General features: G+C 36.3%; 8 protein-coding genes and 1 non-coding gene across 9 annotated transcripts, besides 2 other annotated features; 4 read left to right on the forward strand and 5 right to left on the reverse strand.

Moving 5' to 3' along the window:
* Positions 1-663: 663 nt before the first annotated feature.
* Positions 664-1635, reverse strand: CSI2 (Csi2p; the record flags this gene model as incomplete). The annotated part of the gene is made up of 1 exon (XM_002495927.1): positions 664-1635. One exon carries the CDS (start codon positions 1633-1635, stop codon positions 664-666), a length of 972 nt encoding a protein of 323 aa, XP_002495972.1.
* Positions 1636-2350: 715 nt separating this feature from the next.
* On the reverse strand, positions 2351-4882 carry TOP1 (DNA topoisomerase 1; the record flags this gene model as incomplete). Its single annotated transcript, XM_002495928.1, has 1 exon — positions 2351-4882. The coding sequence occupies one exon, from the start codon at positions 4880-4882 to the stop codon at positions 2351-2353; it is 2532 nt and encodes an 843-aa protein (XP_002495973.1).
* A 1912-nt stretch (positions 4883-6794) lies between these two features.
* Positions 6795-9119, forward strand: CDC5 (polo kinase CDC5; the record flags this gene model as incomplete). Its single annotated transcript, XM_002495929.1, has 1 exon — positions 6795-9119. One exon carries the CDS (start codon positions 6795-6797, stop codon positions 9117-9119), a length of 2325 nt encoding a protein of 774 aa, XP_002495974.1.
* Positions 9120-9335: 216 nt separating this feature from the next.
* RPB11 (DNA-directed RNA polymerase II core subunit RPB11) lies at positions 9336-9704 on the reverse strand (the record flags this gene model as incomplete). Its single annotated transcript, XM_002495930.1, has 1 exon — positions 9336-9704. The coding sequence occupies one exon, from the start codon at positions 9702-9704 to the stop codon at positions 9336-9338; it is 369 nt and encodes a 122-aa protein (XP_002495975.1).
* An 861-nt stretch (positions 9705-10565) lies between these two features.
* SIN3 (transcriptional regulator SIN3) lies at positions 10566-15578 on the forward strand (the record flags this gene model as incomplete). Its single annotated transcript, XM_002495931.1, has 1 exon — positions 10566-15578. One exon carries the CDS (start codon positions 10566-10568, stop codon positions 15576-15578), a length of 5013 nt encoding a protein of 1670 aa, XP_002495976.1.
* A 201-nt stretch (positions 15579-15779) lies between these two features.
* On the reverse strand, positions 15780-16913 carry PFA4 (palmitoyltransferase PFA4; the record flags this gene model as incomplete). Its single annotated transcript, XM_002495932.1, has 1 exon — positions 15780-16913. One exon carries the CDS (start codon positions 16911-16913, stop codon positions 15780-15782), a length of 1134 nt encoding a protein of 377 aa, XP_002495977.1.
* Positions 16914-17595: 682 nt separating this feature from the next.
* Positions 17596-18498: a mobile genetic element.
* A 1465-nt stretch (positions 18499-19963) lies between these two features.
* Positions 19964-20036, forward strand: ZYRO0C07590r. The gene has a single exon. It is a non-coding gene; the product is annotated as a tRNA-Thr (tRNA).
* Positions 20037-20232: 196 nt separating this feature from the next.
* On the reverse strand, positions 20233-21192 carry IZH2 (PAQR-type receptor; the record flags this gene model as incomplete). The annotated part of the gene is made up of 1 exon (XM_002495933.1): positions 20233-21192. One exon carries the CDS (start codon positions 21190-21192, stop codon positions 20233-20235), a length of 960 nt encoding a protein of 319 aa, XP_002495978.1.
* Positions 21193-21854: 662 nt separating this feature from the next.
* On the forward strand, positions 21855-23003 carry PHO80 (Pho80p; the record flags this gene model as incomplete). Its single annotated transcript, XM_002495934.1, has 1 exon — positions 21855-23003. One exon carries the CDS (start codon positions 21855-21857, stop codon positions 23001-23003), a length of 1149 nt encoding a protein of 382 aa, XP_002495979.1.
* Positions 23004-23163: 160 nt separating this feature from the next.
* Positions 23164-23330: a sequence feature (Centromere Zyro0C).
* Positions 23331-23382: the final 52 nt, after the last annotated feature.

A 23382-nucleotide genomic window follows, 5' to 3' on the forward strand; every position in this document is an offset into this window, starting at 1 on the left:
ACGAGATTTCCTTCGAGTTAATGAATGGGGCTGAAGTATATAGTGTTCCTTTTTATACCGATGAGTTTGCCACTGTTTCCGTTCTCGAACTACCGGAGTGCGGGTAGCACATAACGGAACCGAACTTCGGGAAAGGTCTTAATAGCGGTAGGAAGTGCTGCTATAATAGAATAATAATGTCCAGTGCACTTTAGTGTTATCTAACATGGGTGTTAAAATGTCTGTATAATTGTAAGTGTAATTGTAGTTAAGTGTGGGTATTCGAAGAGGCCCAACATTGATATAGATTCGATTTTTAGGCCAAAAATGTGTGAATGGGAGGCTAGGGGACTGAGAGAGGTTTGACATTAGCTGATGGAGAAACCTTGACACGGTGGTTTGAAAACTGTACCATCATGTCGATTTCCAACTATGTACTATAGTCCTTATGTGAATGGAAAAGTGATTTACGTCTTTCAAGAACTCCGAGACGCTTGGTCATTATGAATGCAAATTGCATACTAGATATTGGTTGAATTTTAGATAAACGAGTGGTTAGAAATGAATGGAATTAGTAAATGAATGAACTGAACTAGTTGGTAGTAAATGTGTCATTAAAAGAAGGGATTGATATGATAATCATTATTAGTAAAGGAATGGGTTCAGATTGTTTTGTATCACTTGTCATACATTGTGATTCAAAAGTGTGTCTAACTGCATACTTGGCGGTCTGTAATCTTTACCTTTAGTCCTTCTAGGTGGGGGATTGTTATTACTATTATTACCATTAATATCTGGCATATTCGCATATGGTGAAATCGAAGCCAAACTTGAATGAGTGTTATTCATGTAGTTATTTCTCATCATTGGTGGCAAACTGTAAGTTGATTGGTGACCTATTATCTGTGTAAATGTTTGTTCTCTCGGCGTTGATGTGTTTGAATTTGGCTCACTACTATCGAGACCTAATTGTGTTGGTTGTGCTAAATTCCACGTAGTTTTATTATTATTCTGACTTTTCAATATCTCAGTTGGCGAAAGGAACATATTACTTGCATTGGCAAAGGCAGCATTGGGATCAACAATAGCATCAGATGCATGCGGAGGTTGAGCTTGATTTAATAGGTTCAGGGCTGAGTTCGATCCTAGACTATACATACTTACCCTTGATGCCTTTGTCTTGAAAACTTTTTCTGAAATGTCACTACCATCATCAGTATCACTAAAATCTGTTGAATTATCATAAGGTTCAGGTGCTCCAGCAAAGAAAAAGGGATCGTATTGGTATCTGTTTTCCAGTTCTTTAAGTTTATACTCTTGTCTCGCACTTTTCCATGCTCTAATGGCAAAGAATAACCAGATCCCAAATGAGGCAAGTATTATGAATCCAATACAGCTACCAACAGCAATGAAAACTGTTCCACCCTTTTGGGAATCATGATAGATGTATTTGTTACCGGATGCACCAGGTACCACAGGTGTGAAAGTAGCATGATATGACGAATGTGAACTTGAACTTGAACTACTAGCGGTTGGCTGATAAGACGGAAGATTGCCCCTCTTTGTTATAGTAGCCATGGAATTCCTGTCATTAGCGAAAGAAACATCAATTAATAGCGCTAAAAAGAGCGCTACTGATGGATACTGAAGAACCATTGAGCGATTGAATGATTAATAGCTGGTTGGGTTCGTTAAGTGATTGACAGTATTAATTCGACGTCTCGTCCACCCAAACTCTTTTCAAAGAAAAGGGAGTGGGATTAGGAGAGTAATGAAAAAATTGTAACACGAAGTGCTTCATCTCTTTTATAAAGTGAGCCACTTTGCATGTCAGGACAACTACCAGAATATGTGGTTGATTATGCCTACGAGAGGTAACCTTTGGCGATTCAATTTGCTTCGAAGGGTATAAGGAGGAAAAGCAACCAGGGGGAGAAAGAATTGGCGTTTCGTTAAAGAACTTTGAGACTAAATTTACCCCAGCATGCGCCGCGAATTTCACCCCATTCCTTGCACATGTCCTTAAAGCTTTTTGAATCAAATCAACTCTTGTCAGTGATCTTCTAGATTTCATCGCGATGATCTTGAAAAAGAATATTTCGTGTCCTTTTTCGGTATTTCGCGTCATCGGTCGCCAAAATTTTCGTGATCTTCTTTAGGATGCATAGAACAAATTTCAGCCCCATGATGGAAGAATCCTTGACAGGAGTGACCAATTTAGGAATGCTCGGTCGAAATTGGAGTTGATAAATCGATGAGATTCTCTATAATTAGTAATTAACCGTACTTCTATTAAACAAAATAAACTGTATGTGTGTATCACATGTTGTTACTACTGGTTATGTACAAAAGTTTTCTTCAGATGTTTTTATTAAAATCTCCAGTTTTCATCTGCAGATTCAATTGCCCATTTGAATTTTTCTCTTAACGATTTGGTGAAGATTCTTTCGATGGGGACACCGTATTTTTTACAAAATACGACTGACAACCTGGGATCAATATAATTAATTTTGGAAGTACCCAATGAAACTTGAGAATTTTCTTCTTTATCTCTTAATTGAATGGAACTAGTTTCGATTCTTTGATCCAGTTTTTCTATCTGTTTTTCTAATTTTTCTATGCTGTTTGAAGAACTTTTCACTTCAGTAACGCTTGTTTTCAATTCTCTGGCGTACTGCTGTCTTAATTCTTCAACTTTTTCTAACCATTCTTTCAAAACCGATTCATCTAATAGTTCTTGCTTTTCAAATCTCTTCTTATCATTTTCTCTTGCAAATTTTTTATGGCATTTATCGATTTCCCTTTCAATGATTCTCTCATGAATAGATGCTTCCACTTCCTTACGGAAATCATCAATTTCCTCGAAAAACTTTGGTCTTTTCTTACGTTCATTTTTATCAAGTTGTAAGATGGCTCTTTTCAATCTAACTTTCTGCCATTCTAATTCTTCAATCTTATCACTTGCCTTTTGGACAGATTGTGCATGAGTTTTTGCCACGGATCTTTGATGGTTACACAAGATGGCCACCGTTCTATTAGCTGCATTATACTTTAGAATCTTCTCAGCGACTGAACCTTCATTTTTTATTAGATCTAACTGATCTTGCATCGTTTTGGATGCATTATAAGTACGGAAAACCTTAGCCGTTAGACCCTGCATGTAATGTTGTAGGTGTTTGTTTAAAACTGAAGGATCTAAACGATCAAAAAGTTGATGACCAGGTTGCTTTGGTGGTCTCTTGAAAATGGTCAAATTTTTGAAAACTTGTGGATCAACTTCGACTTCTTGATAAAACCTAATAGAATCCTTACCCAAAAAATCAAAGATAACTTTATTTGGAGGTTTTAAAGTGACATGTTCGTATCTTAGTGAACAACAACCTACAGTATCAGCTTCGTCATCAGCTTTTTCACCACCTGCTCTTAAGGCAAAGACGTCAATTAAATAAATGGCAACAGCTTTTTGACGTTCTAGCATTACCTTATTTTTTAAATTTTTATTATAATCTTTCCTAATCGCATCAATATGGTATTTTAATTGGCGTGATTTCTCAAACTTTTTAAAATCACTTTGACCATTTAATGAAGAATTGGCTGCAAATCTAACATATTTGAAAGAATTTGAAATATTTTCTCTCCACATGGCTAGCCATTGAACCGTATTGTCATGTCTGATCTCCCCCCATTTTTGGCCCTCTGGTAGTGGTGGAATTGTTGCATCTTTATCTAAATTTAAAACGACATCTTCAGGATAAACTCTACGTTTTAATTTACCTGTCTTTGGATGTGCACCACGACCTCTAAATAAACCTGGTGGTTCGATTTTGAAATTACCAACTTGTTCTTTACGACCATCTAATTCACAGTATTTAAAGGGTTCTTCAAACTTTTCCCTTTCCATTCTTAATTGTTTTTTCTCTTGTGGGCTTAATTGTTTTCTCTGTTCCTTTTGCATTTCGAAAAATTCAAACATTTTTGTAAAATCACATTTATCAAATGATTCAATATTGATACCGTTCTTAGTACCACCATTTTCATTCAGCACTTCAATAAAATCGTTAAAGAAATTACTTTGGAAAACAGTATTTTTAGCATGATCGGATTGTAAAAGAGCTGCGAAAAATCCAGCAACCTCTTCAGCCTGTGGAGGTAAATCAACAGGTTTACCATTATAATACATTTTAATATGAGATGGTAATGGCTCATATGTTGGAGGGAAAATAACACCATTATGTTTTAAAGTTGTCCATTTGACGGTATCATCATCTTTTTCCTTTTCCCACCATTTATAATTTTCTTCCGCTTCGGCATCAACATCAGCTTCGGCATCTTCACTCTTGGTAGAATCTTCTTTTTCCTCCTCCTCTTCTTTTACTTTAGTTTGCTTTTTCTTTGTAGATGGTGATTTTGTTGACGCGTTCTTCTTAGATTTGGACTGGGCTGTTGATGTTTTTGTATTCGTCTTAGCCTTTGGTTTTTCCTTTGTTTTCTTCGTACTTGTAGTTGTCTTTGGTTTCGTATTTGTCTTCGTTTTTGCCTTTGTCTGTTTTGTGTTTTTATTATTGGCTTTCCCATTTAATGGTTCATCATCATCATCATCATCATATTCGCCATCACTTTCATCCTCTTCATCCTCTTCGTCGTCGTGATAATCTACACCATCTCCATCTTCATCTTCACTTTTAACTTTCTTGTTGTTTTGGTTTTCAGATACCTGGGATAATACAGTTTCACTATCGTAATCTTCGGAATTAGAACCAGAATCAGAATCACTTGAATCCTTGACTACTCGTTTACTATTACTAGTTCCATTACCCTTTAGTTTTCTTCTCTTTGTTTGAGATAATAGAACATCGTCTTCTTCTTCTCCACTTGAAGAAATGTAGCGCTTATCTGACGTCATATTTACCAGTACTATCCAAAAAAAAAAAACTAACAATGATTTTTACTTCCTTCTTAACAAAAAGTATTATTTGCAGAAATTGATGATCCACCGAGAGCGTGTGTATTATATGTGTATCTCTATCACAGCAATGGAATATAATAAATAAACTTTGAACTTAACTTTAAACCTCCTCCCTGTATAAACTCCGCCACTACTCGTGTTCTTTTTTACATATATGTGGTAGTAGAGTATAAGGTACAAAAGTTAATTGTATAGTATATTACTATAGTAATAACATTGATAGTAATAGTTCATGGTTTAAAAGAAAAAAAATGAGAGGAAAAAAAAAAGGCAAAGGTCACGTGCAAAAGAAGAAAAAACGTTTCTTTTTTTCGTTTCTTCGAGAAGGCGAATTAAAGAGAGAATCAAAGACAAAACAGGGCACTGGTACTGTTACTGCTACTTTGAACTCTCATTAGTACTTACACTCGTTCTGTTGTCTCCTCTTCTATGACCATTAGTCTTCTTGCATATTCTTTACAATCACCTTTGGTCATGTTTACTCCTCTCGGGAAAGCAGCTACTGCTTCAGATACGTCTTGTTAGTCATGGATTTAGTTGCTGAATTATTGAGGTGAAGAAGGGGACTATAATTTTACCCCATCTTTTTTCCAGGAGAATGATCGGAACAATCGATGTGATTGTCGTCTTTTCTACATACTACAGGTATTATCGCTACTATCAATATTACAGATGCACCGGATGCAGTTCATTTAATAATACTTCTTAATACGTCATATCGGTCCGAGAGTCTCTGTTGCTTCTTTGTTGTTGTTGTTGTTGGAAAAGATCTACCCATTATTGTCACTCTAATAACATGTATCGATTTAGTTATGATATATTTACAATTTAACAATATTGGGTAATCAGAGTATATTGTGGACTATCCGGAGAAGGTGTTGATTTATTTTCCTTTAGCCGCCTGCAATGTTCCTTTTCGGACAGTTTGTTGGATGTTTTACCGGATGTGGACAAATCAAAACAAATCATACTGTTTAGGAAATATGAAAACAATTAAATTTCAAAAAATTCCAAGAATTAAACATTGTTCATTCAGCGAAATAAGAGAAAGACGAGGAAGAAAAGGCAGAATCCTTTAGTTAGTTTTAACTATTACTTGCTTAACCCCTCCTCCCCTCCCATTCCTTTTGAAGCGATTGTCAGACAACTCCTTTTTCATTTTGTTATAATATTTTTACTTTTATTTCATTTGATTTCACTTCATCTCAGCTCTTTCATCTATCCATTCTTTCCCTCATCACACTAGAGCCATCTAATCTAATCTAATCACTTTTTGGTGTCAGTTATCCAACCTAGATTGATCCTTTTGATTATCGTGCCCATTTAAACTGGGAATAGTCATTACATTGGATCAGATTATCCGCATCTATACTGAGGTTTGTGATACAAGTTTTCCACACTTTAATTTTACTTTTTTCATTTTTCATTTTTGTGTGAGTACAAGAGAAATAGAAGGAGCGGTTACATTCGCCATTGAAATAAAAGAGTAGAGTTGACACAAAAAGAAGGGAGTTTAGTTTTAAGCTATTAATTTTCATTTCTTTTGATTAAGAGTAACAAAAATAGAGGAACAAAGTAGTCCAATTTAGAGAAAAAACGAATATTTAAACTCGGCGACGCAAGAGTAAAGAGTAAAGGAAAGAACGGAAATATATTCGTAAAATCAAACCGAATCGAATTACAACTGCGATCACAGTTCCATTCACTTTAAATTCAATTCAATTCACTAATACTTAATTTTTTGGGATCAATCTTTTTTCATTTTTTTTTTTTTAACATTTTGTCATTTTATTATTGTTTTCATTTCAACTGACCTTATTTCCGAAGTTACGCACAAAATCGACAAAACATGTCATTGGCACCGTTACAAACAGTCAATGAAAAACAATTGAATACCCGTTCAAATCTGATAAATACGCCTGTAAAGGGGACAGCTAATGCTGCTGCTAATGGAGTCAATGCAGCTACGACTGCGACCACCTCAATTAACAACGGTGGAGGAGTTAACGGTAATTTGAATAACGCTAATGCATTTGGGGTAGGAGGACCCTTTGGTACATTTGGTGGCGGTAGTGCAAGTGCAAATGCTAACATTGCTCATATCAATACAAACACAAATATAGCTCCTTTGGGATTAGATGGTAAAGAAAATTATGGCGGTAATGGTAATAGTAATAAACGCCAAGATACTCATCAACAACCCGCACAAAAGAAGAAAAAGGAAAAATTATCTGCTCTTTGCAAGACACCACCATCTTTAATCAAAACGAGAGGTAGAGATTATCACAGAGGTCATTTCTTGGGTGAGGGTGGATTTGCTCGCTGTTTCCAAATAAGAGATGACAGTGGTAAACTATTTGCAGCAAAAACGGTAGCGAAATTATCCATTAAAACAGAGAAGACGAGGAAGAAGCTTTTATCAGAAATTCAAATTCATAAAAGTATGAAGCATCAAAACATTGTTCAATTTATTGATTGTTTTGAAGATGACACAAATGTTTACATTTTACTGGAAATTTGCCCGAATGGATCTTTAATGGAATTATTGAAAAAGAGAAAACAATTGACAGAGCCTGAAGTTAGATTTTTCACAACCCAAATTTGTGGTGCAATTAAATATATGCATTCCAGAAGAGTTATCCATAGGGATTTGAAATTGGGTAACATTTTTTTCGATAGAAATTATAATTTGAAAATAGGTGATTTCGGATTAGCCGCAGTCCTAGCAAACGATAGGGAACGTAAATTTACAGTTTGCGGAACACCAAATTATATTGCACCTGAAGTATTAATGGGTAAACACTCTGGTCATTCATATGAAGTTGACGTTTGGTCGATTGGTGTAATGGTATATGCACTATTAGTTGGTAAACCACCATTTCAAGCAAAGGATGTTAATACGATTTATGAAAGAATTAAATGTTGTGATTTTATTTTCCCCAAGGAAAAGCCAATATCACATGAAGCCAAAGTCTTGGTTCAAGATCTTCTATCATTAGATCCATTAGAAAGACCTTCGATATCAGAAATTATGGATTACGTTTGGTTTAGAGGAATTTTCCCACCATATATTCAATCTAATGTAATGACAGAAGTTCCTTATTATGAGAATAGAATTACATTAGAAGAATCATTTATCAATTTTAAAAATTGTGTTATTAAATCAGGTCTTCTAACAACAGATGGTACTGATAATTTCAACTTACGTGATATAATTTCGTTGGTAAGTCAAGATTCTGCGGAAATGTCCCATAATGAGAATCGTCAAACAATTTTACCACATTCTATATCCCCTGGTGGGACTAAAAATAAATATAAAGAAGTGGTTGATTTAGAAGCACAGAGAAAGTTAAACGATTTAGCTCGTGATGCTAGGATACGCAGAGCTCAACAAGCTACCATTAAAAGGGATTTAGTTGCTACTTCAACTAATTTGATTAAATCTGAAATTTCATTAAGAATACTGGCAAGTGAATGTCATCTAACTTTAAATGGAATCTTAGAAGCTGAAGCCCAAAAGAGAATGGGCGGATTACCACAGTCGAGATTACCAAAGATAAAACATCCAATTGTTGTTACCAAATGGGTTGACTATTCTAATAAACATGGATTTTCATATCAATTATCAACAGAAGATATTGGTGTTCTCTTTAACAATGGTACAACTGTACTTCGACTAGCCGATGCTGAAGAATTTTGGTATATTAGTTATGATGATAAAGAAGGTTGGGTAGCAAGTCATTATTTATTATCAGAAAGACCAAGAGAACTAACAAGACATTTAGAAGTGGTTGATTTTTTTTCCAAATATATGAGAGCAAATTTAAGTCGTGTATCGACATTCATCAGAGAAGATTATCATAAAGATGATGTTTTCTTGAGAAGATACACTAGATATAAACAATTTGTCATGTTTGAATTGAGTGATGGAACTTTCCAATTCAATTTCAAAGATCACAATAAATTGGCAATATCTGATGGTGGTAGATTAGTTACTTATATTTCACCATCGCATGAAAGTCTTACTTATCCATTAGTGGAAATTTTAAAGATTAAAGAGATTCCCAACTATCCAGAATGTTGTTTTATGGAAAAATTAGCATTAATAAAAGAAGGTTTAAAACAAAAATCATCAGTGGTTACCATAGAACAAAATCATAATATCAATGTTTGATTTTATCAGTGAAGTTAAGAAAAACAAAACAAAACAAAAAAAATTAGATTAAACTAAACTAAATTAAATTAAATAGTACATACACAACATAATTAATGATACCAAAAACAAAAGGAAAGAAGAAGAAATAATAGTAACAATAAAAAAAAAAAAAAAAAACGTTAATATTTGTTAAAAGCGCTAAAATACATTATTATAGTTATTATAATAGAGTCCTCATATACCAAAATTATCATCGGATGCCAATGTCTGTAAGTTCCATTCTGTTTCAAAATTTGTCTTTAATACACCTAATTTATTGATAATACCATTACAAGCATTTTTCAATGCATCCTTAGGATCATAACCTTCCATAGTTTGAATTCTCATCTTAAAACGTGCAAACAAAGGATGCTCCACTTTGTAAGCTGCAAATAAAACTTTTGGATCGTTTAACAATTCAGCTCTAATTAAGTTACCCAAAGTGTGATCTTCTTTTTCAAATGTAACAACAATTGCATTTGGTGCCTTAGTGTCAGGATCAACTCTTAATTTCGATTCCCCTTCACCCAGAAGGAAAAGCTCAAACCTATCTGGGGCGTTCATATCAATCTAAAGAAAAGTACTATGGAATTTCTTATCACTTGTGTATTGATTAGCTATTCAACATGTTAATTAACGATTACGTAGGTATAGACTCTCACTTCGATCCCAATGGCTGAACAGAGCCTTTGGAAAGTTGGCTACCACTACAATGAAAGAAGAAAAATAAAGTGTATCCGGGTAACAGTCCTTACTCTTCGGTATCCGGAAACGATAATGTCCAGGTAACACACAGGACAAGTTCTCAGCGGCTAACGACAGGAAGTTAAAACAGCCCATTAGAACGAAATTAACAAGTACTGAACAATTATTATCGGAACTCTCTGATCCTTTGGTTTGCTCAACAGTCGAACGAGAGAAGAGCCGGGTAATAGCTTTCTTTTTACCTCTGTTCACTCTCTTCGGCCGCAGAACTCCATTCGAAGAAAAAGTTATTTACGTATTTCCCGCCAAACTCTTTCTAGAACAGTTTCTCTCTACAACCTGTTACACGAGAAACTACGCGTATTACAAGTGCTATATACCATTACAAAAAGATTTTATCTTCCACTCCAAAATAAATCAGGGGAAACATTAGAGAAGTTTTCTTATTTCAAGGTTTCGTTTTTCTTATTACTTTTATTATTACTATTATACATTTCAATCAGGTTTTGGCTGTCCCGCTCTCCGTCCCCTTGACGCTGATCGAAAGTGAAAAAAAAAAAATAAAGGAAAGGAAAAAAAACAGTTTAGACACCAGTACAGTTATTGTGATAACACGCTAGTTTTAACGATTCTATTCAAGTATAAGCAATACCGCGTTGTAAACTACACCATAAACAATCTTTTGGAGGGAATCAGGAGAATTATAAGTCTTTACTGACCATGTCACAAACCTGGGATCGTTCTCCACCAACAGGGAGTAATAGTGCCCATGATACAGACACCAATAACATGAACAATAATAACAGTAACGCCAATTCTCAAAATGCTACAAATAATAATCAGGGGAGCAACAAAGGTAGCGAAGTAGACAGTGATAATAATGAGAATAATAATAACCCTGCGAGCAGGAATGGCGTAGAATTACCACTACCTCAACAACAGCAACAGAATAGTGGTACAGAGATTAAACAAGAAAGTGGTAGTAAACCGCACTTTGTATTACCATCAATAAGTGATCTTAGTGGAGAGACTGGCAGTTCTCCTTCTCATGGTGGAAGTGGTACCACTAATACTACTAATGTTAATACTAGTGGTTCTCAGAATCCGAATGCAACTGGTGCTGGAGTTAATTCAACAATGGCCCCTGGTGTACCATCAATGTTATCGCAACAATCTTTGCCAAGATTATCGTCGGTACAAGCAACGTATCCTTCTGCACCACCTGTTTTACCAAGATTTTCAACGGCAACAGCGGGTGAAGTTCAAGGTCCCACCACTTTGACAAGTTCATCTTCTATACCAACGACTCAACAACAGCAGCAGCAACAGCCACCTGATGATAAAAGTAGAATTGGTGTTAAGCCAAGATCTGGTAGTGCTGGTATGTCGGTAGCGAGCTTCGATAATCCCTTACCACCTTCGCAGCCATCGGTACCATCGCTTCACTACCAAATGTTATCATCTCAACAACAACAAGAACAAAAGGGGCAGGACCAACAACAACAGCATCAACAACAGCAACAGCAGATTCCACTGCATGATCAGTATTATAGGCCCTTGAATGTTAAGGATGCACTTTCATATTTGGAACAAGTTAAATTTCAGTTCAATTCAAGACCAGACGTCTATAATCACTTCCTAGACATAATGAAAGATTTTAAATCACAAGCAATTGATACTCCTGGTGTCATTGAAAGGGTTTCAACTTTGTTTAGGGGCTATCCCAACTTAATTCAAGGTTTCAATACCTTTCTACCCCAAGGTTATAGGATTGACTGTTCACAAAACCCTGATGAACCTATTAAAGTTACTACACCAATGGGATCATCTACTGTTGCTGGGGTAGCTGAGATGAACCAAGCAGCATTGTTTCAAGGTCAACAACCAAGGATTCAACAACATCTACAACCTTTGAGTTTTCCTCCAAGTCAAGACTATCAATTACAACAACAGCAGCAACCACAACAACAGGTTCCATTTGAACAAGCTCGTGGCCAACAAGTCTTGCCAGCGACTTTCCCACCACCTGCCGAGAACGCTCCACAGCAGCAGCTGCAACATCAACAACAACAACAACAAGCGTCATCGACCCATGTTCAACCTCCCACCGTTGGACCGCCTTCGCAACAGCCACAACAACAACAGCCACAGCATGGTTCACCACAACCAGCACCACAACCGACATCGGCAGTGTCAAGTGGCACTGGTCCAACACAACCGGAGGTACCTGCACCGGTACAACCCCAGCTCGCAGATCAAACCAAAAAAGCTGCTGATGTGGAATTTAGTCAAGCAATCAGTTATGTCAATAAGATTAAAAACAGATTCTCAGATCAACCTGATATTTACAAGCATTTTCTCGAGATTCTGCAAACTTATCAGAGGGAACAAAAACCAATTAATGAAGTTTATGCACAAGTTACGGTTTTATTTCAAAATGCTCCTGATCTTTTAGATGACTTCAAAAAATTCTTGCCGGATTCCTCAGCTAGCGCTGCTCAGCAGCAAAGACAGCAGTTACAACCGGTAATGCAACATCAACAAGCTGCTGCGGCAACAGGTTACGGTTATTATGGTGAAAATCAACCAGTGGCAAGACAAAATTTACCACCTTTGGGTAGTTTTTCACCACCTCCAAATGGTACTGCCCCTCGTGATTATTACCAAGAGCCTTCACAGGGCATGGCTTTACCTCCAATGACTCATTTGGAAACCCAGGCTGCCAAGGTAACACCCTCCCACTATGTGATGACCCAAGGAATGTCAAATGATGCTATACCATTGTCTAATATGAGATCTCCAACAGTAGGAGCCCCGGGTGCTCAAACTCCAGTTGAAACTGCTCCTCAACATCCACAACAGTACTCACCACAACAAGCTCCACAACCACAACTACCACAACAACAGTTGCCACCACAACAACAGGAACAATCGCTGCCGCCACAAACAATCCCACTAACCCAGCCTTCTCAATTGGGCCCTCAACAGGAGGTCCAATACGTGGATATTGCCGTAAGACCTGAAATTGATCTGGATCCTAGTATTGTACCCGTGGTACCAGAACCTACAGAGCCTATCGAAGATAGTCTTTCATTGGTAGAAGAGACTAGTTTTTTCGATAAGGCAAAAAAATTCATTGGAAACAAACAATTGTACACTGAGTTCCTCAAAATCCTTAACTTATATTCGCAAGATTTGTTAGATATAGACGGACTTGTGGAAAAAGTAGAACATTACCTGGGAGGTAGTAAAGAATTATTTACCTGGTTCAAAAATTTCGTTGGTTATCAAGATAGACCCAAGAACATTGAAAATGTAATTCATGAAAAGCATCGTCTCGATTTAGATATGTGTGAGGCTTCTGGCCCTAGCTACAAGAAACTACCAAAGTCTGATACATTTATGCCATGTTCAGGTAGGGATGAGATGTGTTGGGAAGTATTAAATGACGAATGGATTGGCCATCCAGTGTGGGCTTCTGAAGATTCTGGGTTTATTGCTCATCGTAAAAATCAATACGAAGAGACACTTTTCAAAGTCGAAGAAGAGAGACATGAGTACGACTTTTACATTGAATCAAATTTGAGAACAATTCAAACTTTGGAAACGATTGCAAGTAAAATTGCCAACATGACAGAGGAGGAAAAGGCCAATTTCAAATTGCCCCCAGGATTAGGTCATACTTCTTTGACAATTTACAAAAAAGTCATTAGGAAGGTTTATGATAAGGAAAGAGGCTTTGAAATTATTGATGCCTTGCATGAACACCCAGCAGTAGCCGTGCCGGTTGTGTTGAAGCGTTTAAAGCAAAAGGATGAAGAGTGGAGAAGAGCACAAAGAGAGTGGAACAAAGTTTGGAGGGAATTAGAACAAAAAGTTTACTTCAAATCGTTGGATCATCTCGGTCTTACTTTCAAACAAGCAGATAAGAAATTGTTAACTACCAAGCAATTAATTTCTGAAATCAGTAGTATCAAAGTTGATCAGACTAATAAGAGAATCCATTGGTTGACACCAAAGCCGAAAAGCCAGTTAGATTACGATTTCCCAGATAGAGAGATTTTCTGTGACATATTGAGTTTAACGGAAGTGTTTTTAAATCACACGGGCAATTACTCTAATTCTGACAAGGAAAGATTGAAAGATTTTCTCAAGAGCTTTTTGTCGTTATTCTTCTCCATTCCGGTCAGTGAAGTAAACGACGGTTTACGTAGGAGATCCCCCTCAAATAAAGAAGAACATGAGGCGAATAAAAAAGAAAATGGCACAGCTCTGGCTCATGGTAAGAGGCCCAGAGAAATAGAACTACCTCTACGTGATATTCTGCATAGAAACAAGTATCAGAAATTAAAGCTTCGTTCGGATGGAGAAGAGGGATCAATCGGTCAGTCTGAAGAAGGATTGGACGAACAAGAAGAAGTTGACGAAGAAGAAGAAATCATTAAACAAGAAGCTAAGAAACCTTGGTTGCTCGGAAATATCGTGGAAGAAGCTAACGCTCAAGGTATCATAAGTAACCGTAAGAGCTTTAATTTGTTTGCCAACACTAGCATTTACGTCTTCTTTCGTCACCTGACAACCCTGTACGAAAGATTGATTGAAGTGAAAAGTATAGATCAAGAAGTCACGCAAGAGATTAATAGCAGGAAGGTTAGCCAATTTGCAAAAGATTTGAACTTAATTTCAGAACAGCTAAAAAATATGGGTTTAGATTTTGCTGGACTAGATGCTTATGAACAGTTGCTTCATCTATCTAAACGTCTAATAGAAGGTGATATCGAGCACCAATGGTTTGAAGAAAGCTTGCGCCAAGCATACAATAACCGTGCCTTCAAATTTTACACAGTAGACAAAGTCGTACAAGCGTTGGTGAAACATGCACACACAATATTAACCGATATTAAGTGCTCCGAAATCATGGTTTTGTTTGAAAAAGACAGAACATTAGCCACCACCAGTGCGAAAGATCAAATTCTATATCGGATGCAGGCACGTTCTCATATGTCCAATACGGAGAACATGTTTAGGATTGAATTCAACAGAATATCAAAACATGTCTGTATCCAGTACATCGCTATCGATGATCTGACCTTAGCAGAAGCCAAGTCACTCGAAGATAAATGGAAATATTACGTTACGTCGTATTCTTTATCCCATCCTACAGAGGGCATCTCCCATGAAGACCTACAAGTGCCATTCCTGGAGAAGATCATTGAATCTGAACAGGAATATGATGAAGACAATGGTGGGGATCCAAAATTTTCTCCAGAAGGGGTATCCAAATCGAGTCTAAGAATCAAAATAGATCCAGAAACCTATTTCCTCGAAGTAGAACCAGGGTCTTGTGACGTGTTCTCCCGTAAAGCAGTGAATAAGTTTCCTCTGGAGAAAAATAGTGAATCTCATAAGACGAAAGTAGACAAGAAGAATGAGTTGATTAGAGGATATTTGGACAGTGAAAAAGGCTGGAAGAAAAATCTAGATGCTAAGAGCATTCAATCTGTTGAGGAGAAGCTCAATTTCGTCAAAAACTACGGTACCTTACAAGGTTACAGAGCTCAGGAGAATGGACTGGAATCCACAACCAAAGAAGCTCCATTCTCTGATGCAGTAGAACGAAAAGCTGATTCTGCTGCTCAAGCAGACGGCGCAGCTAATGGCGGTCCGTCAAATACGGCGGGCGTTGAAGAGCGTGGTGGAAATGATACAACTGCGGAGGATGTAGAAGCATAGGCAGACAATAGATTAATCTGAAATCAAGTTGTAGTTAAAACCGATTATAGAGTGTTTTTTTTTGGCCTTTATAAGAGGTTAAAAGTTAGAAGAAAGGAAAAAAAAATGCGACTGCGACCGAGAGGTTGCAAGGATTCGTGTGTATTTGTATATATGTACATTTCTCATGAAAGGGCGATACAATTGTAATAATTATTCATTCTATTCGGCGTCCACATCTACCCCAAAGTCTTCTAGGTTTTCTCCCCATGTATTTTGCCATTGTGTTCTTGAAGAAGGATCTCTCGGATCCACTAATCTTTTTCTTATCACTTGTTCTCCGTCTCTTACTGTAGTTTCAACGGCGTTGGGCCCATCAATGCTAATAACCTTGTCTTTACCGCCATCTGGCGGCCATGGCAAGGCAAGTAGCATATCCGTGAGATTTGTTTCTTCAAATTCTGAGATATCATTTTTTGGGAAAAACATACCATCACCTTTAGGTTTTCCAAAAGGCCAAAGCCAGAATAGAGGAGAACCCAGAAATTCTATGGTATTTGACCATGGATCGATATCGTAAGGGAAATTTACCAAATGGTCAAGACCGATACGCCTTCTCGTAGAAAGCCTAGAAGCCTCATCCTCCAATTCTCTAGTACGAAGTTCAGGATAGAGTTCCCAAAAATTTGCCAATAAATGAGGCAGCAGTCGCTTGCTGTAATATAAGCCTTCTAACCTCTCATATTCCCAAGTTTCGATCTGAGTTCTACCACAGAAAATCTGATTTGAAAGACATCTAATGAATAATATGCTAATGGTAAGCAAGATAAAACCATCCATTGGTATTAATATTGTAAGAAATATTAATTCAGATTTGTTCCACAGGTAAGTGGGGGAATTATGATTTGATAATATGAAATACGCTCTCAAACATAACTCATACAGTAAATATCCAGTAGTAGCTATCACCCAGAATAAAAAACGCATGAAATGTGGAAAATTATAGTATCCAACACAATTTTTAGTCCAGGGACAATGGTGATCCATAGCTAAGACGCACTGATTACATGTTTTGCAATGATGAGCACGTTCTGGTTTGTAATTTCGACACTTCTTACAATAGCTTTTCCAGGAATTCTTTGATGGTTGAAAATTTGGTAGAGGTTGACCTGGTAGTGTATAAATAGCCAGGTAGTATGAAAACCATATCATTGTTAAGCTAAATTCAAACCATATTTGCTTTTGTGTGGAAAGAAAGTTACTTAGTATGAAATAATGAGCATTGTAACCGATGAAGGAAATCAGGAAACAGGGAATGGCAATACCTAGGAAAGGCCACTTGAGCTGAACAGGCATCAGCGTTCCTACCTCTGAGCCAGAATCGTTATATCAGTTTAAATTCTTATTTCACGTCAATACTGTTTTGTTTCTGCCAGCCACGCGAAACGATAGACAAATGTTGAATTATATCACGAACCAAGACGAAAGCGAATAACTAATCAGTGTAACCTTCGTGGCATTTACAATCTGATCAAATCAGATAATGTAGAAACAGATCCAATCCCAAACCAAGCTATCGTGTAGCTAAAAACAACAACCTTGGTAGTGTCATACTGAGTTCAAGTATAAGTGATTGTCATGAATTGACATTGCGTGTGATCCACGGGTGCAATATAGACTATTCATCAACTTGCAGGCGCCTTTAACTAACACTCACTGTGAAGTGGTATGCGAATTATAGAGGCAAGTTGGGCTTGTCGCATATATAGAAATTCGCTAGGTCTTATTGTACTGGCGTTCGTTTAACTAAAACAACAAGCAACAAGTAGTATATCAACCCCTTACTATGAATTACCGCTTATATATTATGGTGGGTAACACTTTTTTTATTGTGATTGGATATGATGCCCAAAGTCCAAAGACTGCATCTTTTCCATTTCTTCTTACATTGTACTAACTCCTTCTGTAGAGGCATTCGTTGTTAGGAGATATTGGCGGTTTTCCTTGTATGACACGAGCACTGGCTCAATATCAAGTATACATAACCCAAAAACTCCGCCTTGTTTTTTGTTTTTTTTTTGTATTGCTACTAAATCCTGGTTGCTAGTCACCTCAAGACTTCATTTGAGTGCAACCAATGTTCCTCTACTTCCTTTGCAAATATTAGTTTATCATCCAGATATACACAATCAAAGGATAAGTCTTGGAATAGATCTGACGTATATCGAGAAAAGGTAATAGATGCGTTTATTGTACCAAATGGCATAACGGTATGCTCGTATTTACCGCTAGGTGTAACGAATGCGTCTTGTACCTAACCTCTTCTTTTTGATAGGTATTTGATGATATACACCATGATGATCTAAGGTAGAGAAGATTCCTAAATCCTTGATTTTTTTTATATCAATTCAATGTAGGATAAGAGAAAAAGGTCCTTCACCGTTGCGTCATTTAATCTTCGATAATATACCCACATTGGTTAGCTAATATCTTTTTTTCATGAATTACCGAATAATGTCTTGTACTATCTTTTCATTTTTGGTGTTAGAGGGTATGGTTGTAATTGCGGTTTCCTTCCATTAGGTTTATTATTAATTTCCTGCTGAACCATTTTTTTACAATTATAGTCTTTCTTCGGTAAATCGTTTCTGATTGTTCTTTTTTCTATTTATTTTGTAACCACGGTGGTAACAGTTGGAAGGTATCTTGCATAATCTCTGCAATTTCGGTGACTTATATTACAAATATCTCGTCTTTTTTATCTAGTTTTCGTATCTGTGTCGATGAAGCTCAGTTTTATAAGTGCTTCTTCATTATGATCATTAGTATTCGTAGCAAATAATTCGGGATTCTTTTCGATGATTGGTTTGTCCACAAATAAACATCGTGAAATATCGGGAGTGGCCGATGTTTCTAGCTCGTAGGGGTCGTTTTGATATTCAAATTTCACAGTCACCGCAATATTGGTCATTGCTACGTCTTAGGAAACTGTTCCTTTCAATTGCAAGGGACATGCTAAGTATTCTTTAAGTTATAAGCTTTATACTGCTTGTTGCCATATTAGTGATATTGGTGAGTCAGAATCAATTAATATGGGGAATTCCAACCCAGTCTTGAACTTCACTGTTACTTCCTTTCTTTTTCCTACTAACAGTCCCTTTTCTTGGGATTTAGGTAGTTTTTGTTCCTGTGCTTTTTTTTAAAAAACCCTACTTCATAGACATCACCTCGATATATGGTAACAGGTTCATCAGGAAAAACTCGCTTTACTAGATCTACAATCTTTTACGAAGTGACCAATTTTATTACGTTTAAAATGTCGGTCATTTTTAATCGAAAATGAATTACTTTTTTGTAAATTCGACCTTTGTTCGTTATTCTTTGTAGAGCCTTTAAATTTCTTGTAATTAACTCTTTGGTAGTTTCTGTCATCATTAGTAGTGGTATTGTGAGGCCGTTTTCTATCGGTAGGAATTAAGCGATATTTGTTGATAGCCAATTTTATTGCTACCAAATAACTTTTGGGTTCCCTGTGATAAAAGATCCGTTTCACACCTTCCTTCAGCCCTGCTATATAAACCCATATAGCAACGTTTCGGTAAATTTTCCGTTGACTGCATATTACTCAAGGCTTTTTCAAATGCAGCATTATAATCACGAACAGATCCTTTTTGGCGAATCAATAGTAGTTTTTCTAGAGTTATCAAGTGAGTTTCAGACAGTTCATAATCACGCTTTAGAGCTTCTTCGACTGTTTTGAAGGATAAGAATTGATCTCTTCCTTCCTCTTTAGCCTTTTTCACAGATGAATCTGACCACCTGATTGCTAAACCTGTTAAACTATTAAATAGTATTTTAAGTTTCTTCTCATCAGATGTGATTTATCAGCCCAGTATAAGTTTTCTAGAGAAACTATAACGTCATCCAGCCTCCCAGGTTCTCCATCAAAAAATAAAGCAGTTCTATGATCCCACTCTTTAGCTCCAGTATCTTGATCTTATCCTACTTCCTTGCTTTCTTCAATTGTTTTCTTCGTTTCATTTCCGGTAATAGAGGACATAATAACTCTTCTGAAAGTTTAGCAGCGATACCAGATGAAATGAACCAAGGTCCGCTTACTTTTAAGAATATCACTCATTTCTTGACTGGATCAAAAATACTTGATTATGTTATCTTTGAGGACTTCTTTTCATCTCATTGACCTATATCTCCAGTTTAGTTGAGTCTTGAATCTCTATATGTTATCATCATTTTAGCTGATATGAACCCCCAACCAATTCTGATATTATGTATTAAGTAATTAGCTATGCGTAAGTTACAAGCTAAAATTAGATATCGTCATGTGACACAGGTTATCATACCTTTCTACATAAAGGTTGTCATTGAAGAACTACTTTTAAGTTTAAGCTTCTATGGCCAAGTTGGTAAGGCGCCACACTAGTAATGTGGAGATCATCAGTTCGAATCTGGTTGGAAGCATTCTTTTTCCTGCTCAAAGTACTTCTAACATTCTACAAGTTTGACAAAATTGAATATTTAGGTATCTTTTATACTCGCATGCTACGAGAAGTAGTATAAATCAAGAGGTTTAGGCGCTCAAAGCAGTAAGTGTTACTAAGGTGAATACTCATCGATAGACAAAAGTTTTGTATTGGATGACAAACTTGAAGCTTGTTCATGTGGAGTTTGAGAGTAAATTTGTATGGACCAATTCATAACTATTCATCAATGCAACTAAATGACACAATGCAGCGATAACGACGAGAACATGAAATATTTGATGAGAATGACCAACAAAGTCAAAAGCACCAGGTGCCAATCTCTCTGGAAACCTGATACTATATAAAAAGGCTCCAAAGATATAGAAGATACCTTCCAAAATAACCCATTTCATTTGAATCCTAGTCCAGGTTTCATGAAATCCATACTTTATTATACCGCCCATTATAGGTAGAAGAGCTGATAATCCAAACGCAACGAATAGGCCAGCCCTATAGGGTCTCCATTCCCTTGAACGGAAGGTATCATCAAAAGACGCTATAGTGCAGGAAACGCCAAAGCAAAAGATAATCAATGTGAATGAGTAGAAAAGTTTGTTACTATCATGAAACGCATAGTATAAGATACTAATCATCGAACAAACGATTAAAATGACAATCCCCAAGTAATCTAATTTATTTCCAAAGACGGATACTCGGGAAGAATGAGATTTGAAGCAATGGAAAGTACTGCTTAAAATTAAACATGAGAATGCACCAAAGAAAAAAAAATCTATTGCCATGTAATCTATCCATGTTGTTGTATCAAAGTTTTTAATGGCAAATTTATCAAAGATGCAGGTCGCTAGAAAGCATAAACCTGGTAAGAAATGAGTATAGATGTTAATGGATTCATTATGCAGATATAAGAGACTTTGCAAACATTCTCGAATACTATTAGTCTCGCGCACATACCCCCCTACGATGTGTTCATTATCCTTTTGCCAGTCTGGTATTTCATTCCAGGTGTAGAGAAGTTTCTTCTGCGTATTTACTGGTTCAATTTTGATAGTTGTCTGCTCCTGATTCACTTCCAGGTTAGTTTGAGAATCTGAAGTTGTAGTCGATAATGATGATCTTTTCTTCAGATTGGACATTATTCAGCTGGTCCTATTAAACCTTGCTGATAATTTGGTAGTTCGATTCGAATGGTAGTAGATGATGAGTTAAAGATTATTAAAATGATCAACATTATTAGGATGATCAACATTATTGGAATGATGGAGGAAGCGACAGATTGTTGGATAGAAGCCCGTACACCGCACTATTGGACAGCCCGCCAAGAATTATGCAAAGATCTGCTTAAAAGAGAAACATTTGAGCTATATGAATGCAATAGACTTCTACGCTCATATCCTCTCCCCACGGGTTAGCCCCTATTAAAAAGAAGATTAAAGATGGCGTTCTGAATTCGTTTGTTTTCCGCAAGGATACGAAAGGAAATATCAAATCAAATCATAACTTAAGTTTCACAGCTCCGCAAAAGTCCCTTGATAAGTACCTTAATCGATATTAAAATAAGAATGGGAGTCAGACTATCTCACTATCACTGGTAATGTCAGGTTCTTGATGTTCTCTTTCAACGTGTTTCGTAGTTAAGAAAAATAGAAAAAATTATAAGGCACGAAACCGTGGGAGGAGGAAGAAAAGGAAAGAAAAAAAACATTTATATACATTTCAAAATATATATCTATTAAGGTCTTGTAAGAGATCAGTACATGGTAGAGTGAAGCTGTAGAGCCCAGTTGGCGTAAAAACAATGTATGACAACGATAGGGTGGCCCCGTCAGTTTTCACAGCGCCTAATGCCGTTGTCAATGTGGGTAATAATAATGTACAAGGGCCCCCCACTACTGGAATTAGAATAGATAACGTTAACGATGTACCCACTGTAATACTCCCGAAACGATTTTCTGAGTGTTCAAGAACAGATTTAGTAATTTTAATTTCAAGGATGTTAACTTTTCTCATACAAATGAATGATTCATCATCAACTTCAGCATTGGATAGTGTTACCAATTTGACGAAATTCCATTCAAAAGTACCACCAGGCATTTCGGTTTACAATTATTTGATGAGACTTACGAAATATTCTTCATTAGATCATTGCGTTCTTATGGCGGCAGTTTATTACATCGATTTGGTTTCAAGCGTTTACCCCACTTTTACATTAAATTCTTTAACAGTTCACAGATTTTTGCTAACAGCAACCACGGTAGCTAGTAAGGGTCTTTGTGATTCATTTTGTACCAATACACACTATGCGAAGGTTGGGGGTGTTCATTGCAGTGAATTAAATGTATTAGAGTGTGAATTACTGCGGCGAATCAATTACAGGATTATACCTAGGGATGATAATATTGCATGGTGTAACTTAGAATCCCAACATCGTCATTTTGTGTTAGATACTCAGGATGGTGATGATTGGACTCCAATTTTGTCTAACTTATCTGGTAATAGGAATAATAGTGGTTATAACGTTTTGGACACTTATTATAATAAAATAGTGCAATTGGTTGGTTCTTTAAAATCAACTCAAGATAAATCCAAATTGGTAAACTATACATTCGCTAACACTTTAAAACCTACTAATATTCATAATAATGAAGGTTTAAATTTAAATCCTTCCCCCAGTGGGAATAATGACAAGATGACGACGACTTGTAATAATGGTATTGATAATGATAACAATGATGGTTCTAATTCCAATTCTAATTCTCAAATAGGATTAGAACAGGGTACGTCCTCTCGTAAAAGAAATTTAGATACGGATGTTTATGAGAGTGGAAATGAATCTTACGGTAAGGATATAACGGGTTGTGAGAATACGCTTCGCAATGGTGATCGCGGGACCTCGGGTAATCTCAATAAAAGGCATTTTAATAGACAAAAAAAGGATTCTGATTGATCAGAAGCTGGATTATAATAGTCATAGCGAAAATAAAATAAGATTTACTTCATTAATAGAATTATTTATTTATCGTACAACTGAATACATAAGAGGGTTAAACTTATGGAATAGCTTGTTCGTATCTTATGAGTTTTTCAAATCAAAGCTCTCAAACCTAAATTTATCTTCGGAACACAAATACAGGTAATATATATAAACTTCTAAACCTTTTTAATACAGGTTAATATAAATCGTGAAGTATAGTATTGTTTATATACAAATAACTTTAAAATAATTAATAAATAATTATATAAAATTAATGTTTTCTTTTCAGTATCACATGACTAAGATTTTTATAGAAAGTATATCCTGTAGTGCTTAGAACCTAATATATATT

The sequence above is a fragment of the Zygosaccharomyces rouxii genome, assembly GCF_000026365.1.
Source record: "Zygosaccharomyces rouxii strain CBS732 chromosome C complete sequence".
NCBI lineage: Eukaryota > Fungi > Ascomycota > Saccharomycetes > Saccharomycetales > Saccharomycetaceae > Zygosaccharomyces > Zygosaccharomyces rouxii.